Source organism: Pristis pectinata, chromosome 5 (genome assembly GCF_009764475.1).
Source record: "Pristis pectinata isolate sPriPec2 chromosome 5, sPriPec2.1.pri, whole genome shotgun sequence".
NCBI classification, from domain to species: domain Eukaryota; kingdom Metazoa; phylum Chordata; class Chondrichthyes; order Rhinopristiformes; family Pristidae; genus Pristis; species Pristis pectinata.
Genome location: NC_067409.1, coordinates 56988492 through 57006551, shown reverse-complemented (window position 1 = coordinate 57006551; position 18060 = coordinate 56988492). Strand labels below are relative to the sequence as shown.

At 39.2% G+C, this 18060-nt stretch overlaps 1 protein-coding gene across 3 annotated transcripts in view; it reads right to left on the bottom strand.

Annotated features, from left to right (window-relative positions):
* The window catches only part of casd1 (CAS1 domain containing 1), a 95115-nt gene that overhangs the window by 36894 nt on the left and 40161 nt on the right, over nt 1-18060 (bottom strand). For all 3 annotated transcript variants that reach the window (XM_052015829.1, XM_052015831.1, XM_052015830.1), the window contains 3 exons: nt 15693-15813; nt 3716-3760; nt 1752-1814 (listed from right to left, as the gene is read on the bottom strand). In XM_052015829.1, coding sequence (XP_051871789.1) covers nt 1752-1814; nt 3716-3760; nt 15693-15813 — 229 coding nt within the window. The remainder of the gene's footprint in view (nt 1-1751; nt 1815-3715; nt 3761-15692; nt 15814-18060) is intronic.

The following is an 18060-nucleotide window of genomic DNA, read 5'->3' as shown; positions in this document are numbered from 1 at the left end:
ATCTTCAGAGCATTAGTAAATGAAATAACTTATTTTTACAAGAATGGTGAACGACGGGGGCAAAATCAAAGATAAGAAACGAGCATTGTTAATAATAGATTTGGATGTGTAATTTGATGTGCACCTTTGGAGAAAAGAGTTGAGTAAATCTGCTTCTGAGTTGCTGCGGAGCCAGACTATGTCAACAGCACCCATGTAACATGATGAGAAACTGCAAAAATAATGGCTTTGTGATTCTCAATGTTTAGGTGAAAAAAGTGCGAGGGGTCATCCACAATGTTCAGGCAGGGAATCCAAAAGCATTGCTACAGTGACAGAGGGTGCCATTTGTAGGGTGCTAGAAATGAACATCTTTTTAACGCTACAGGTTATTTTCTAATTTACACAATTTGTGCTAAACACTATGTTGCACTCTGAACCAATAAGAAAATATTGTAGGATGCTGGAAATCCGAAATATAAAAAAAATAGAAATACTCAACAGGTCAGACAATATCCGTGAAGAGAAAACAGATTTTTCAGGTCAAAAGCCTTTCATCAGAACTTGTACTTCAGGGCCATAATAATATTCCAGATCAGTGTTTATGCTCAATGCAAAAAACTTTATGCAAGCATGTATTAAAAACAGAAAATGCTGGAAACACTCAGCAGATTGGGCAGCATCCATGGAAAGAGAAACAGTTAAAGTTTCAGGTTCCAGACCCTTCATCAGAACTGGGAGCGAACAACAAGTTAGTTTTCTGTAGTGGAGATGGTAGTGGGGGATAGGCAGCAGAAAGGGAACACCTCTGATAGGCCAAGACCAAATGGATTAGCAAGGGAAAAATATGCGCACAACAAAATTTTTTTAAAGATATTTCAGAATTGCCAGTGGCACAGAATTTATAAACCTTTCCTGTACACGAAAAGATTGGAGCATTAAATAAATGGGCATATACCCAATAGGAAGTGGACGACTTTGTTGTAGCCTTATTCCAGGAAATGGTATTAAAGTGCAGCAAACAATAATAGAGTCAGAGGAATAAAAAGGGGGGGGGGGGGGGCAGAAAATCTCCCAATCTCTTTGATTAATAGAAGGGGAAGAAGCATGTAACACTATAACATTTACATTAATAACAGGATATAGGACTGCAAGTTCAAGGTTTAAAAAAAGGTAGCCAATCACAGGGTTTTGCTTAAACAGACATCTGGGAAAACCCATGACTCAGAGATAAATAGATCTCCACTATCAAAAGAATTGCCGTTACCTTTTCAATATTGGAAGTCTGTGTGCCTGATGGATTGTACAGTAACATGCGATTAAAATGGGCACAGTCAAGGAAAATGAGAGCATTTGTAATTGAGATGTGGCATTTAGTGAGTGAACAGGAAGAATATTAAAGACTAGACACATCAGAGGCAATTATGCAACGCTGGGAAGTTGCCATTACTGCATTGGGATAGATGGCAGAAGCCCAGGAAATGGAGAGATGAAAGAACAAAGAAAGGTGACTATCAATATGTTAAATTAGTAATGTAATTCATGAGTTATGGAAAACCAGAATCTTCAGATGTCTGCCACTGGTACATTTACTGCAGCAGATAGGTAATGCCTAAAACTGAGACTAGCTATTCACTTAACATGTAGTACTCATCTCTTGAAAATGTTTGCATACTTATCATAATAATCTTGATCATATTTGCCCTTGTAGATTATCTCATTTTTTTCAATACATAAAATAATAAATAGTATTGAGCATTTTTAAAACAAACCTCAATCCAGGTCTTCAAACAGTCCTTCATGGAGTTGTTTACCTCTGGATACCACAAGAAGTCCTATATTGGGAAAAAAAAGCAAACACTAAGCAAAACAGGTTCTATCCTTCAATATTTTGGGGTAAGTAGCAAGGCCGTGAAAGTAGAGGCAAAGATGCAGCTTAAAAAGATTAAGCCAAATCATCAATAAAGACAAAAACTGCAAAGCACGGATGGCATTACATTCAAATTCTGTGCTTGCCCTTGATTCATATACATTTTACAGTGATATCACTAGAAATATCAGGAGCAAGGACACAAATGTTCCTTGACTCTCCCAAGTTTGGAACAATGAGATCAGCTGTAGCCCTCATAGCATAGCAATAATAAGCTTTTTTAGTACAGGAAACAGATCTATCCAATATCTTGCCATTCTGTCCAGCTGAATATTTACTCACAGCCATTATGTGGAGTCAAGGAGGCCTTGCATTGCATCTTCAGAGCACACAGAGGCATAATAACTATATTTGCACATAATGGTTCAATAATAACTTGCATTTCAAAAGCAACTTAAATGTTGACAAAACAGCTCAAGAAACTTCAAAGAAGCATTAATATAACCTGATAACGACTCACACAAAGACAGAATAACATTTTAAAAATATTGCTTAAACAGAAGCTATTGTAGGCCATCAAACATAGGGATGATGGGTGAGTGGGATATAGTGTGTGTCATGATATGGGCAGCAGTGTTGTAGATGACCTTAAGGGGAGAGAGTAGAACAAGGCCTGCCTTCTATGCATTAGAAAAGTCAAGCCCAGAGATAATGCAGGCAAAGATACAAGTGCAGCAGCAACTGAACTGCAGCAGGGGAAGAACTGGACAATATAATGGAGGTGAAAATAGGTAGATTAGTGATAGTGCAGATGTGCAGCCCTTAAGCTCATTTGATTGTCAGATATGATAAAGTCTAGTTCAGTTTCAGACAGGTAACAGGGAGAAAGATGGATTTACTAGCTAGGGAATATACGTAGTTTTGTGAAGGCTAATATTTATTTGGGAGAAACTTCTACTCATTTAATGCTGTAAAGTTAGGCAAGGAGTCTAACAGTTTACAATAGAGGTTGGATCGAGAAAGCTCATGGCAAAATGGAGTGCTATCAGTGCACATATGGAAAATGCTGCAAAGGGGAAGCATAGAGATGAGAAATAAGAGGTGACTTATCATCGTTCCATGGGAAACATGAGTCAATTTTGTGGAAGCAGGTAGAGAGCCCATTGCAGGTTATTCACTGGCTACAATTGGGTGGATGGATGGATGAGAATGCAATTCCACTTTTCTTGACAAAAGTGGAAAGGTATCAGGAGAAGGATACAGTGATTGTTCATGGATAGATTCATGACCACAGCTGAAGATGATTTTGACAGCTTTCTCAGTGTGGTGGCTAGTGAGGGAATTTAGGAGGGATTCAAACCACGAGCCTCAAGAAAGAAGGGAAAAAATTTGGGATACTTCAAGAATCTGAGTTTAGAAAGGGGCAATAGTTTGCAAGAATAGACACTAAATGTTCTTTTTGAATGGAGGCGGTGATGATAGCTCATTCAAAGGGTTGGGGGACAGTACCCAAGAAAAGAGAGGAGCTACAAAGAGCAGGAAAGGAAATTGGGTGATCAGCAGTTCACTGGGAATAAGGTTAAGACAGCAAGAGATAGATTTCACAGGCAAGCCCGTTGGGTGGGATTCGGGGGTGGGGATATGGGGAGAGGGGATGTAGGGAAACAGCCTAAAAATTCAAAAAGAATACAAGCTCATAGGGGTTGCTGGGGGGGGGGGGGGGGGGGGGGGGAGAAGAGGAGGAGGAAGGTGGTGGTGTAGGAATTACAGCAACAAGATTATTGCTGACTTTATAAAATGGCCAACACACTCACCAGATTTCATGTAACTACAGCACTAAAACATAGAAGCAATACTGGGACTTACAACTTTCAATGAACTACTTCTGTCTTCAAAGGAAATATTTTCATGCTGTGAAAACAAAATAAGTAATAAAAACTTAAGCAATACTCACATGAACTGCAATCTTTTAACAACCAATTTCAAAGCCCTTAAAACTCCTGATTCTACATCCACTGGGAAATTTTTTCTTCCCCCATTTCTGATGCTGAAACTGAGACTTGCTCAATCTTCAACTCTCATTCAAAAGATATGTTTACAGCTACTGCATAATGGGCAAGGTCTTGTTTTTCATTTGGTGATATCAGTACTGAATTGAAGTTGAAGACAGCTTGTCAACAGCATACAAAGAATTTTGAACTTTTTATTTCGAAAAGTAATGACATTGCAGCAGATTCAATTGTGGATAGAATTATATAGTCAATTCTGAATTTGTAGTGTTTAGCTTAGCAAGCTACATATTAAAGCTGAATCACAACTACATTTTTGCGCATTACCATTCTCTTCAATATTCCTATAACATCATATATTCTGCAGATTGTGACATAATAAAGTGTGAAATAATTTTGAAGCAGAGTCACCTGGAACGTAAGGAAATATGGCAGAACTTTTTCTTCTATTATCCTGCACCCCCCCCCCCACCCCCACACACACAGAAGAATCCCAAAGTGTTGCTGGTAGAGAGATAAATATTCTTAGCAGGCTCTCGATATTTCACTGCAACGTCTGCCTATATTTTATCCATGTGTTTCACGATGGGGCTGAATACCATCTGACTTGGACAATGATACTGTTAGACTGTGCCTAACACTCCATGACACAGAAAAGTTGTATCTTAATAAGAACAAAATACCCATCTAGAATGAAGACCAAATACGTGTCACATTTCTGTAATGTTTGAGCACTGATTTTAATACGAGGAGCAACATACACAACAAGTGCAGCAAAATTCTAAAAGGTGAACAACTCAAGGCCACAATTAATGATTATTTTAAGCTGCAGCCAGGGAACAAAATTTTATTTAAAATTCATGTTTCTACCTTATCTTTTACTCTTACAAGAAAGGAACATGGCAAATCAGCTACGTTTCCCTGGATTTATTTCTTTTACTTTCTGCTCTAAGGCTTTGTATGTTACTGGCAAGACCACATGCAATGCCCATTTCTGGTTATCCCGAGGTGGATAATCTGAACAACTGCAAGCTTTGTGATGGTGTTCAAACAGGGAATACCAGACTGATCCAATAATAAAGAACAATTTGCTAGATAAATCAATGAAGAACAATTTGCTAAATAAATGTACAACATGTTATTTAAACAACCAAAGTTGATATGCTCCCATTTGGAACCCCCAACCCTGAACTGACCCTACTAAACTCAGGTCTCCAGCATACTTAGCTTTTGCTTGCTGGGGAAATTGATTACTTCAAAATTCCCTCAGAACCAAAGTTGTGTTCAGAAACTAATTCACAAAAATTCCAAGATTTTTGCTTTGCTATATATTATCAAAATTTCTTTTCACTCTGAAATCTATAACAGCAAATTCAGCGCAAAGAAAAAAATCTTTGAAGAAAGTAATTTGGAGAGAAAGTGACAACACAACAAGGTAAGCCAAGAAGAAAAAACTAACTAAAAGCAGAAAATGCTGAGAGTATAAAAGATTAATTCATCCTATATTAATTTTCACAAACCATTTTAAGCACAAACAAAAGGTTTAACACATAACTTAATAATAACACAGATTCAGGGAAGATTCATTATATTGGAAAATAGTATATCCAACTCCTTTATTCAATCATGGAGGGAAGCAGAAAAGAAAACAAACAGGCTAGTTTAGCTTAATAGCCGCCACAGAGAAAATGTCAGGAGTTATTATTAAAGTTACATCAGGGTACTTCAATTTTTCCAAGGTAAAGTTGATGTGAAAAAGAAATGGAACCTTTTGAAGTACACGTACTGTGGACACTAAATGTTACGTACTTAGTTTTCCAGATTGTCATGGACAGAGAATTGACTGGCTAATAGGAATCAGAAAACATGCACAAATGGGCATTTCATCTGGTTGGTGAGAGTCATGAAACACAGGAAATAGTGCTGGGGCTTCAACTTTTTACGATTTACACAAATGAATAAAGGCATCAAAGATATGGTTGCTAATTTGCTCTCAACTCAAAATGGATATTTTCTGTAATATTCTGAAAAGAACAAGAGGATTTTAAGAACATGGTGGTTAAGCAACTGGGCCAAAATCTGGCAAATGGAGTTTAATGGGGTAAATATGAAATTGTGTGTGTTGATAGGAAAAACAAAACCATATTTTCTAAATGGTGAGAATGCAGAGATCCAAGATGCAAAGGGGTCTAGATTCCTACTGCTTGATTCGCACAAGGCTAATATGCAGGTCTAACAGATCTAAGATCTAACAGAATGTTATTGTTAATTTGTTAGTAAATTGGACATTAAACTAGGGAGTTCTGCGACAGGCAAGACCACATCCAGAAGTCTGTGGACAGAACAGATTTCCTTATTTAAGGAACAATATTAATGCACTGGAAGCAGTTCAGAGATTTACTGGACCAATACATGGAAAGGGTGGATTGTCTTATGGAGAAAGATTGGATAGCCTAGGCTGGTGTTCACTGGACTTTAGAAGATTGAGAGGGACTTGAGTGAAACATAAGGTCCTAAAGGATCTTAACAGAGAAGATGTGGATATGATATTTCTTCGTGAGCGAATCTAGAGTTAGGGATCACTGCTTAAAGTGAAGGGGTCACATGTTTAAGATAGAAATAAGGCAATTTTTTTCCTCCAAGAGGATCTCAAGGCTTTGGAACTCTTTCTCAAAGGTCAGTGGAAGCAGAGTTTCTTTAATATTCTTAAAGCAGAGGTCGATAGATTCTTAACAAGCAAAGGCTGAAGAGATATCAGTAGACAGGAAAGCAGAGTTGAGGGCACTATCAGATCCGATTATTAAACGGTGGAGCAGGCTTTAAGGGCTGCATGGTTTATCCTGCTCTGAATTCATATGAATGAATGTAACTTATATTAAACTATAATTACTACCACTGTACAAGGCCTTGGTGAGACTGGAGGATGAACAGGTTTTGGATTCCTTTCCTAAAATTCGATACATTAGCCAAAATGGGAGCATAGCAAAGATTCACAATCTTGGTTCCTGGGAAGGTGGGTTTGTTGAATGAAGAGTGATTGAGTAGACTCCACCCAAATTTTCTAGAATTTAGAAGAACTAAAGGCGATTTCATTGAAACTTACAAAATTCTTAGAGGGTTCAATTGGGCACTTGTTGGGAGGATGCTTGCCCTGGCCAAGGAGTCTAGAATTAGGGGGTCAGTGTCACAGAATTATGGGTAGAACCTATAGGACTACGATGAGGGGAGATTTTTTCCCTCACACAGAGGACGTTGAATCTTTGGAATTCTCTACCCCAGATAGCTGTAGAGTTCAGTCAATGATGTCATTCAAAACAGATTAAAAGATTTTTGAATATTAAGGGATGAGATGACAAAGACAAATGCCATTCGGGGCTGATTTTTCTACCTTATTCTGACGAATGGCAGAGCAGACTTGAAGGGCCAGATGGCCTACTCATCTTGCTCCTAACTCTTCTGTTCTGAAGCAAAACATCCACGAGAGCAGAGAATAAACAAAGCAAGTGTCTATAAGATCTTTTAGAAAGATCAATGAGTTAAACTTAATAGGGATAAAGACCCTTTATCAGAACTGGGAAAGAGAAAATATTGCAGAGAGGGTGGAGTGGTTCAAGTACAATAAAAGGAGTATCATTAATAGGGCAAGACCAGAGTTGCCCAGGTGATAATCTGTAAAGCAGCCACCTGGTTGATAGATTAATGAGCAGTCACTGCCTCATCCGCTCAGCATTTCCCACAGCTTTTATCTGTATTTCTTAATTTTACATGTCCCTTTATTTGTTTTCTCTATAACTGCACTCATTAATGTAACAACCAAATGGCTTCATCAACAACTTATCACCACACCATCGTGGCCTCTCCCTATCAGAGACATTACCTTTGTCCTATCCATCTCTCCCACACCTTTTGTGCAACTTATAACTAACTTGTTTGCTATCCTTCCTGATTCTGACAAATTATCAGTTGTCTTTCCACAGATGTTGCCTGAACTGCTGAGTATTTCCAGCAATTTCTGTTATTTCAGATTTCTAGATCTGCATATTTTTTTTATTTTCATTTATATTTAAGAAAGGTTCTCACATCAGCAATTGAAAAGATGATTGCAATCGTGGAATTAAAAGCAGCCAAAATTTCATTTAATTAATTCTTAAAATGCCCCTTTTCCATTCAGCAACCTGAGAAATGGATGACTTGTTTGTCATAAACACCACTGCTATTTGTGAGGTGTTGCTAATGCAGACTGGCTGGATTGCTTGCTGATAAAATTCCACACTAAAAATAGTTTATGTGGAGGTGTTTCAGATGTTTCATGTCAAAGAGATTTTACATTAATACAAGGATAATAATGATGACAAAGTAACAATTACCAGCTGCTTGGGGAACATCTAGAGAGAAAGCTATTTAAACAAAGAAAGCTTATAAATATCTTGTGATTTAAAGTTTCCAAAGTTCAGGATTTAAAGTGAATATACTGGACTTTGTACATTCAATGTACAATTGAATGAGATCATAATGATAAAATACTGAAATGACAACAGAAATTCATCTATTCAAACAGAACAGTACAGCACAGGAACGAGCCCTTTGGCCCCCACATCTGCACTGAACATGATGCCAATCTAAACTAATCCCATCTGCCTGCACATGGCCCATATCCCTCAATTCCCTGCCTGTTCAGGTGTCTATCTAAATGCCTCTTAAACATTGCTATTATATTAGCTTCTACCACCTCCCCTAGCAGCATGTTCCAGGCACCTACCATTCTGAGTAAAACAAAACTTGCCTCGCACATCTCCTTTTAACTGTCCCCATCTCACTTTAAGCCTATGCTTTCTAGTATTTGATATTTCCACTCTCGGAAAAAGGAAAATGACCATCTACCCTGTCTATTCCTCTCAATTTTATATTCTTCTATCAGGTCGCCTCTCAGCCTCCAATGCTCCAAAGTTAACAATCCTAGTTTGTCCAGCTTGTCCTTATAGTTAATTCACTCCAAACCAGGCAACATCCTGGTGAATCTCTTCTGCACTAACTCCAAAGCCTCCACATCCTAGAGTGTGGCAACAAGAACTGCACAACAATACGCTAAATGTGGTCTAACTAAAGTCTTATACAACTACAACATGACTTGCCAACTTTTATGTTCAATGTTCCCACTGATGAAGGCAAGAATGTCATACACCTTTACCACCCTATCTATTTATGTTGCCACTTTCAGGGAGCTATGGCCTTATACCCCAAGATCCCTCTGCACATTAATGCTCCTAAGGTTCCTGCCATATACTGTATACTTTTCTCTTAGATCTGATCTCCCAAAGTGCATCACCTCACACTTGTTCAGATTAAACTCCATCTGCCATTTCTCTGCCCAAATTTCCAACTGATCCATATCCTGTTGTATCCTTTGACAATCTTCTTCACTACCCACAATTCCACCAATTTACATGTTGTCTGAAAACTTACTAATCTGACCACCTACATTTTCATCTCAATCATTTATACGCACTACAAACAACAGATCCCTGCACTGATCCTTGCGGAACACCACTGACCACCAACAACCCTCTATCACTACTCTCTGTATTTTGTATCCAAAATATCAAATCACAGTGGATCCCATGTGACTTAATCTTCTGGGCCAGCCTACCACAAGGGACTTTGTCAAATACTTTATTGAAGTCCATGTAGACCACATTCACTGCCCTCCCATCCTCAACCATCTTCATCACTTCCTCAAAATTCTCAAATCATATTTGTGAGACAGGTCCTCCCCCACACAAAGCCATGCTGGCTGTCCCTATTTATTAAGTCCATGCTATTCCAAACACAAGTAAATCTTGTTGCTAATAATCTTCTCTCATAATTTCCTGAACACCAGTGCAAGGCTCACTGGCCTAAAGATTCTTGGATTATCCCTGTTGCCCTTCTTAAACGAAGGAACAACATTGGCTGTTCTCCAATTTTCTGGGACCTTGCCATGGCTAAAGACCTTCTGTCAAGGCCCCAGCAATCTCCTTCCTGGCCTCCCTCAGTATACTGGGACAGATTCCATTGTTTTCAAGAGATCCAATACCACCTCCTTCTTAATATCGACACACCCTAGAATATCAACATACCTCGTAGATCTCACCATCATCCTTTCTACCTTTCACAGGAACCACTCCCTCCGTGACTCCTGGCACTTTCCACCCTTTGTCCTCAGTGCCCATCCTGAGCTCCCAGTTGCATGTCATTTCAATTCCTCTTCCCATTCCCACACCGAATTGTCCATCCTCAGCCATTTCCACTGTTAGGGCGAGGCCCAACGCAAACAAGAGGAACAACATCTCATTCTGCCTGGGTAGTCTACAACCCAATGGTATGAATATTGAATTTTCCAATTTCAGGTAACCTGCACCTCCTGTGATCCCCACTCCCACACTCTCTTTCCGATCCTCCTCCTGTCCTCCCATTTTTGATCCTTTTCCCACAGCCCCCATGACCCATTTCCATCCCCCTCCACCTCCAGGTTCCATACTCTACTACTCATGTGGTTCCTGGTGACAACATCTGTAGCAAGTGTCAGTTGCTTGAGGAACTCTGGCTCAAAGCTGATGAGCTGGAATCTGAGTTTCAAAGACTGTGACACTTCAGGAAGGGGGAGAATTACCTGGACGCTGGCAAGGTACTGGGGAAGGAGGGAGCTGTTCTGATGAAACAGGCTCTAGTTGAATTATGCCGGGACAAGAGCCCTGACGAATTGCATAACTAGGGCTGAAGATGGGGCTTTAAACTACACAGTGGTGGTGAGGGGGGTTTCAATGGCATGGAAAATTGAGGAAAAGTTTAAAGGGAAGGAGAGGGCAGGAGAGGTTATTAAGGTCTCCAGAATTAAAAAAAGGATAGAGAGATTAGAAAGGATTAGGAATCTAACTTCAGGCAACACAGAGATGACTTTGAGAGGGGAGGCAGTGAATACAAGACTGACGGTGTTGTATCTGAATGCACACAGTATACGTAATAAGGTAAATGAGTTTACAGTGCAGATTGAAACTGATGAGCACAATGGTGTGGGCATCACTGAGACATAGTTGAAAGAGGATCAGAGCTGGGAGCTAAATATCCAAGGATATGCATCTTATCGAAAAGACAGACAGGTGGGCAGAAGGGGAAGGGGTGGCCCTGTTGGTAATGAAATTAAATAAGACATTGGTCAGACTACATTTGGGATATTTTGAGCAATTTTGGACTCCATTTCTAAGGAAGGATACGCTGGCCCTGAAGAGGGTCCAGAGGAGGTTCACAAGAATGATGCCAGGAATGAAAGGCTTAACATGAGGAGCATTTGATATCCCAGGGCCTGTACTCGATGGAGTTCAGAAGGATGAGGGGGGATCTCATTAAGACCTACCAGACAATGAAAGGCCTGGATCGAGTGGACGTGGCGAGGATGTATCCGTTAGAAGAAGAGTCTAGGATCCAAAGGCACAGCCTCAGAATAAAGGGATGTTCCTTTAAAACTAAAATGAGGAGGAATTTCTTCAGCTAGAGGGTGGTGAATCTGTGGAATTCATTGCCACAAACAGCTATAGAGGCCAAGACATGTGTATTTAAGACAGAGATTGATAGGTTGGCAAGTGGGTGAGAGTTACGGATAGAAGGCAGGAGAATGGGGTTGAAAACAAAAAAAAATCAGCCACAGTTGAATGGCTGAGCAGACTCAATGGGCCAAATGGCTAATTCTGTTCCTATACCTTATGGTGTTATACATTTGACCACACTTCCTCTGGACGATCATTTGATTATACTCACCATCCTGTATGAAAAAAGCTTGCGCCTCAGATCCGTTTTAAATCTTTCCCCTCTCACTTTAAAACTATGCCCTCTAATCTTGGACTCCCCTACCCTGGGGGAAAAAAACTTGACTATTCACCTTATCTATGCCTCTCATGATTTTATAAACCTTGATAAAGGTCCCCCCTCAGCCTCGTATGCTCCAGTCCTAGCCTAGCCACCCTTACCCCACAACCCAATCCCTCCAGTCCTGGTAACATCCGCGCAAGTCTTTTTTTCACCCTCTTCTTTCCGATAGCAGACCGACCAGAACCGTCGTTCCTTCCTGATTCCTTTACAGTGGCATGCAAAAGTTTGGGCACCCCGGTCAAAATTTCTGTTACCGTGAATAGTTAAGTGAGTAGAAGATGAACTGATCTCCAAAAGTCATGAAGTTAAAGATGAAACATTCTTTTCAATATTTTAAGCAAGATTAGTGTACTATTTTTGTTCCGTACAATTTTAGAGTGAAAAAAGGAAAGAAGCACCATACAAAAGTTTGGGCACCACAAGAGATTTGAGCTCTCAGATAACTTTTACCAAGGTCTCAGACCTTCATTAGCATGTCAGGGCTATGTCTTGTTCACAGTCATCGTTAGGAAAGGCCAAGTGATGCAAATTTCAAAGATTTATAAATACCCTGACTCCTCAAACCTTGCCCCAACAATCAGCAGCCATGGGCTCCTCTAAGCAGCTGTCTGGCACTCTGAAAATTAAAATAAATGATGCCCACAAAGCAGGAGAAGCTACAAGAAGATAGCAAAGCGTTTTCAGGTAGCCGTTTCCTCAGTTCGTAATGTAATTAAGAAGTGGCAGTTAACAGGAACGGTGGAGGTCAAGTTGAGGTCTGGAAGACCAAGAAAACTTTCCCAGAGGACTGCTCATAGGATTGCTAGAAAGGCAAATCAAAACCCCCGTTTGCCTGCAAAAGACCTTCAGGAAGATTTAGCAGACTCTGGAGTGGTGGTGCACTGTGCGACTGTGCAGTGACACCTGCACAAATATGACCTTCATGGATGAGTCATCAGAAGAAAACCTTTCCTGCATCCTCACTGCAAAATTCAGCGTCAGAAGTTTGCAAAGGAACATCTAAACAAGCCTGATGCATTTTGGAAACAAGTCCTATGGACTGATGAAGTTAAAAGAACTTTTTGGCCGCAATGAGCAAAGGTATGTTTGGAGAAAAAAGGGTGCAGAATTTCATGAAAAGAACACCTCTCCAACTGTTAAGCACGGGGGCGGATCGATCATGCTTTGGGCTTGTGTTACAGCCAGTGGCACAGGGAATATTTCACTGTTAGAGGGAAGAATGAATTCAATCAAATACCAGCAAATTCTGGAAGCAAACATCACACCGCCTGTAAAAAAGCTGAAGGTGAAAAGAGGATGGCTTCTACAACAGGATAATGATCCTAAACACACCTCAAAATCCACAATGGACTACCTCAAGAGGCACAAGCTGAAGGTTTTGCCAGGGCCCCTCACAGTTCCCCGACCTAAACATCATCGAAAATCTGTGGATCGACCTCAAGAGAGCAGTGCATGCAAGATGGCCCAAGAATCTCACAGAACTAGAAGCCTTTTGCAAGGAAGAATGTGAGAAAATCCCCCAAACAAGAATTGAAAGACTCTTAGCTGGCTACAGAAAGCGTCTACAAGCTGTGATACTTGCCAAAGGGGGGGGAAGTTACTAAGTACTAACCATGCAGGGTGCCCAAACTTTTACTTCGGGCCCTTTTCCTTTTTTGTTATTTTGAAACTGTGAAAGATGGAAGTAAAGAAGCAATCTTGCTTAAAATATTAAAGAAATGTGTCATCTTTAACTTTATGCCTTTTGGAAATCAGATCCTCTTTTACTCGCTTAGCTAGTCACAGTAACAGAAATTTTGACTAGGGTGCCCAAACTTTTTCATGCCGCTGTATATTCCTCAGGGGCCTCATCAAATTTCAGCTACTTAAACTTTGCACATGCTTCCTTTCTCTTTTTGATCATATTTACAGTATCTCTTGTCATCCAAGGCTCCTGAACCTTGCCATCCTTGTCTTTCATCCTCACAGGAAACTGCTGATTTCAAATTCTAACAAGCTGGCCTTTAAATGACTCCCACGTGTCAGATGCGGATTTACCCCCAAAACTGCCATTCCCAATCTACTTTCCACAGTTCCTGACTAATGCTGTTGTAATTGACCTTGCCCCAATTTAGCGCCTTCACTGAGGCCCAAGCTTCTCCTTATCCACACACCTTAAAACTTACAGAATTATGATTACTGTTTCCAAAATACTCCCCAATGAAACTTTGATCACCTGGACAGGCTCATTCCCCAGTAAAGGGTCTGGTACAGTCTCTTCCCTGGTTGGACTATGTACATTTGTTTCCAAGAAACACTCCTGGATGTGTCTAAGAAATTCTGCCTCATCTAAACTTTTGGTACTAAGGGGGTCCCAGTCATTATTGGGGAAGTTAAAATCATGCATTACAACAACCCTGTTGTTTTTATACCTTTCCATGATCTGTCTACATATCTGCTCCTCCATCCCCTGCTGGCAATTGGGAGGCCTATTATATAACCTCACAATATTTATTGCACCTCTTATTCCTGACCTCTACCTATATGGCTTCACCGGATGAGCCCTCCAAGATGTCCCAAGTACAACTGTGACATTCTCCCTAATCAGTAATGCAACTCTGCCACCTCTTTTACATTCCTCTCCATAATGTCTGAAACATCTAAATTCTGCAATATGAGTCAACCAAGTCTCTGTAATGGCTACAACATTGTTGTTCCATGTACCAATCCTGGCTCTAGGCTCACCTGCTTTACTAGTTATACTTCTTGCATTAAAATAAATTATATTGTTGGACACTGCAAGCAATTGGAAATTTCTGTATGATTAGAGCCATATTCTCAATTATGACAAATTGGCCGAAGTTAAGTACTCAAAGACGACAAAAGATGAGTAAACAATCTTACATTTACAAAGCACCTTTTTTGACTTCAGAACCTTAAGGAATGGAAGCAATCTGCTAAAATTCTCAAAACAGTCAGACTATTCTGAGCTCTGTTGTGGCAAGAGATTGAGGATATTCTGAAAGTCTCCTGAAAAGAATGTATCATTCCCACCAACTTGTGGGAATCCATAGCCAATGACAAAATTGAAGAGAAGCAATCAAGAAGCTAGAGGCCATAAGTTGGGAGCACGAAGAAGCCCGGTGTAAACGGTGGAATAAGTACACCACCTCCCAAACTACTAACTCACCAACCCCATCAGCCACCTCATCTGACCTCATCAGCAACCTCAGAACGGAAGTGGAAGCAAGTAATCATTGATGCTAAGAGACTGCCAAAAATGAGTAATCCAGAGCCTTGGACTAATATCAAGAGACAAGAGTCTGAAAATCATCATGGCAAATGGGCATATTTAAATTCAGTAAATTAAGAACTGCAGAATTAAAAAATATTAACAGTAAAAGTGACTACAACTACCATGCTGTTTTAAAACTCTATATCATTCACTAATATGCATCTGGGAATGAAGTCTATTGTCCTTATCTGGTATGAAGTATGTGCGATTCCATACCCACACCATAGTAGCGGATTCTACCCATTGCCTTCCCTGCCCTTTTACTCAATATTCCAGAGAAGAGAGTTCCTGGATATTTTGACAACACATACAGTATAGTTACATTTTAGCCCATTCTGCCAGTGCTCAATACCTTCCACACTTCTTTGCTCCTCAGTAGTTAATACAACTAATTGTTACAGTGCAGATAAAACATTTCTAAATTGTGCAACAAACCTTGACACATTTCTAAAATTAGACGATTTGGTGTATTTATATTGAAGCTACGTTAAGTTGGATTATTTGGAGAAAATCTCTGAAGTCAAAACCAAAATAGAAGCTCTTGAGCACAGGCGTTGTTATTTATTATACGATGTCAATTGAAACAATTTCCCAATCCAAATCCTGACCTCTAATTCTCACTCAGTCCAAATCAAAGTAAATGAAAACAGAAACATACCTTGTTACCTTCTTCTTTGACACCAGAATTTATAATTTTAATAAAGGAGTAGAACAACTGCCGAATTCTGGAATCTCCAATGAAAGTTATGTATTTGTTCATAAGACAGCTCTTTACTTCACTGAAGGAAAGAAAAATGGTCATACTAAGTAATACAAATTATACATTCAAATATAGAATTACAGTATATAGCATACACAGAAAAGGAATAGATCATTTGGACCAACCAGTCCATGCTAGTTCTTACGATCTTGAGCTTCAACCCATTCTTTCTCAATTAAGCCTTTCAACATCTGGGTTTGCCAAAAACACATGTTTATTATTTGTCTTTGCTCTTCCATTTGCTAGCAAATTCTACATTTTAACCACTCTCTGGATAAAAAAAATTACTTCTGAATTTCCCACTTGTCATCTTATTGATATAAATGGTTTCTAAGTTTCTCTTCAATACAAGAGGAAGAGATCTTTGTACAAGTAAATAATTTTAAAGACCACCATTCAGTCAGCTCGCAGCCTTCATTTTCAAGGGGAAAGAGACCCAGCCTGCTCAGGTTTCCTTGACAAGAACATCAGGAATTGGAGTTGACTGAACAGCCTTTTGAATATTTTCCTCCTTGCAAGACAATAATCTACCTCAAAGTCCACATTCCTACCTGACCGTATTGATCTCAATCCTAAAAATACTCAGTGACTATGTAGAAAAATCCACCCCATCGCTTCTTCTCAGAAACCAGTACATTTCAAAAAGATCACATTGTCCTTCTGAACTCTAGTGAGTAAAGGAGTTTACATAGGTATAACTTCGCAATTTCAGGGTCATCTGGCAAATAGGATTTGGTTCCACTCCAATGATAGTGCAGCTTTTAGATGTCTACCAGTAATCTGTATTCCAGATATTGTAGAACCAAATTTAAGTTCATTAAACATTTCATTTTTCTATTTTAAACCTCTAGAAACATATTCAGCTTGATTTCTTTTGTAATGGCCTCAGAGACCTGTGTCTCAAGCTTTAATTAAATGTTTACTAATCCTTATCTTTCTATGCTTCTCTAGCCCACTGAAATTTTTACTTTCTAATATGTGACCTGATTTGCTTTCCAAAATATAATGCCCCATATTGGCTTACAACTAACATGTGTAGGAACTGTTCTTTAATATTGTCCTTTATGTCTAATAGAACTTTCCCCTCTAGTGTAAAACATAATTATTAAAATATTTTAAAATTAAAACAAAAATAAGGATAGCACATGCAATAGGAGATACAAATGCAGACAAAAGACGGCAAAACTGATTTCAACAGACAAGTTAATGGTATGACAATGAAGGGAAGGAAAACTGCCATTAAATGAGGGATTAAAGGGTTTGTTTTCAAGGGAATAACAGCAGGATCAAGTGCAATGCTGTTGGTTTCTACTAAGGATTATAAAATAACCATATGTAAAAGTTGTAAAAACTGTATACACAATTGGAGAACTAGGAAAATTCAAGATCTGATCTAGTAGTGGCATTGCAATGAAAATGAAACATCTGTGATTGAACAGACCCACAGTTTCAACAGCAGCTTAAAACACATGAAGGCACTTCAAAAACAAGTTGTGATCTCTAAATGTTGCGCTTCAGAAGACTTTAAATAATCACCCTGCACTGCACAGAGAACAAAAGTAGCTGTGGAAAATCAAATGAGACAAGCTGGCAAACCCAAACCATTACATGAAATCCTAAAAGAGTGAAATTTTTGACATGTAACAAGAACCATAGGCCTTTTACCAACACCATTCCTAGGCTGCTGCAAATGGACAAAGGAAAACTGAAAATAAATTGGACTACCAACATCAAAAGATGAAGATTAAAATTGACTGACTATAAAAGACCAGAATGGAGGAGTGGTTGCCACAAAGGGAACCCCAACAATCAAGACTGATTTGACTTGGGAACTGCCAGAATAGGAAATATAAAAGTTATTATTCAAAAAGAAATGGCACTGAAGACAATCTAAGGCAGTGAAATCACCCTGACATGATTTTTAGCTATGTTGGAATTTTTAAATTATAACTTCCCCTCTTCAAAGGAAAAGGAAACAGGAATAATTCAGGAAATTACAGGTTAGTCAGTCTTATTTCAGTTGTTGGTAAATACTAGTCTATGACATGGGTAAAATTAGAAGGCATATTGAGAGTTGCTCAAAGATTTCTGAAAGGCTTGTTTATCATAATTTCCTTTTTGTAAATATACATTCTGAAAAGAATTGACACAATATGACCAAGATAGATTTTCAAGAAGACCCAAGATCAAAATTGAAGGAAACTTACCAGCAATCTGTTCTAATCTAAAAAGTGCTAACTAAAGTAAAATAGCCCTTGACGTGAAA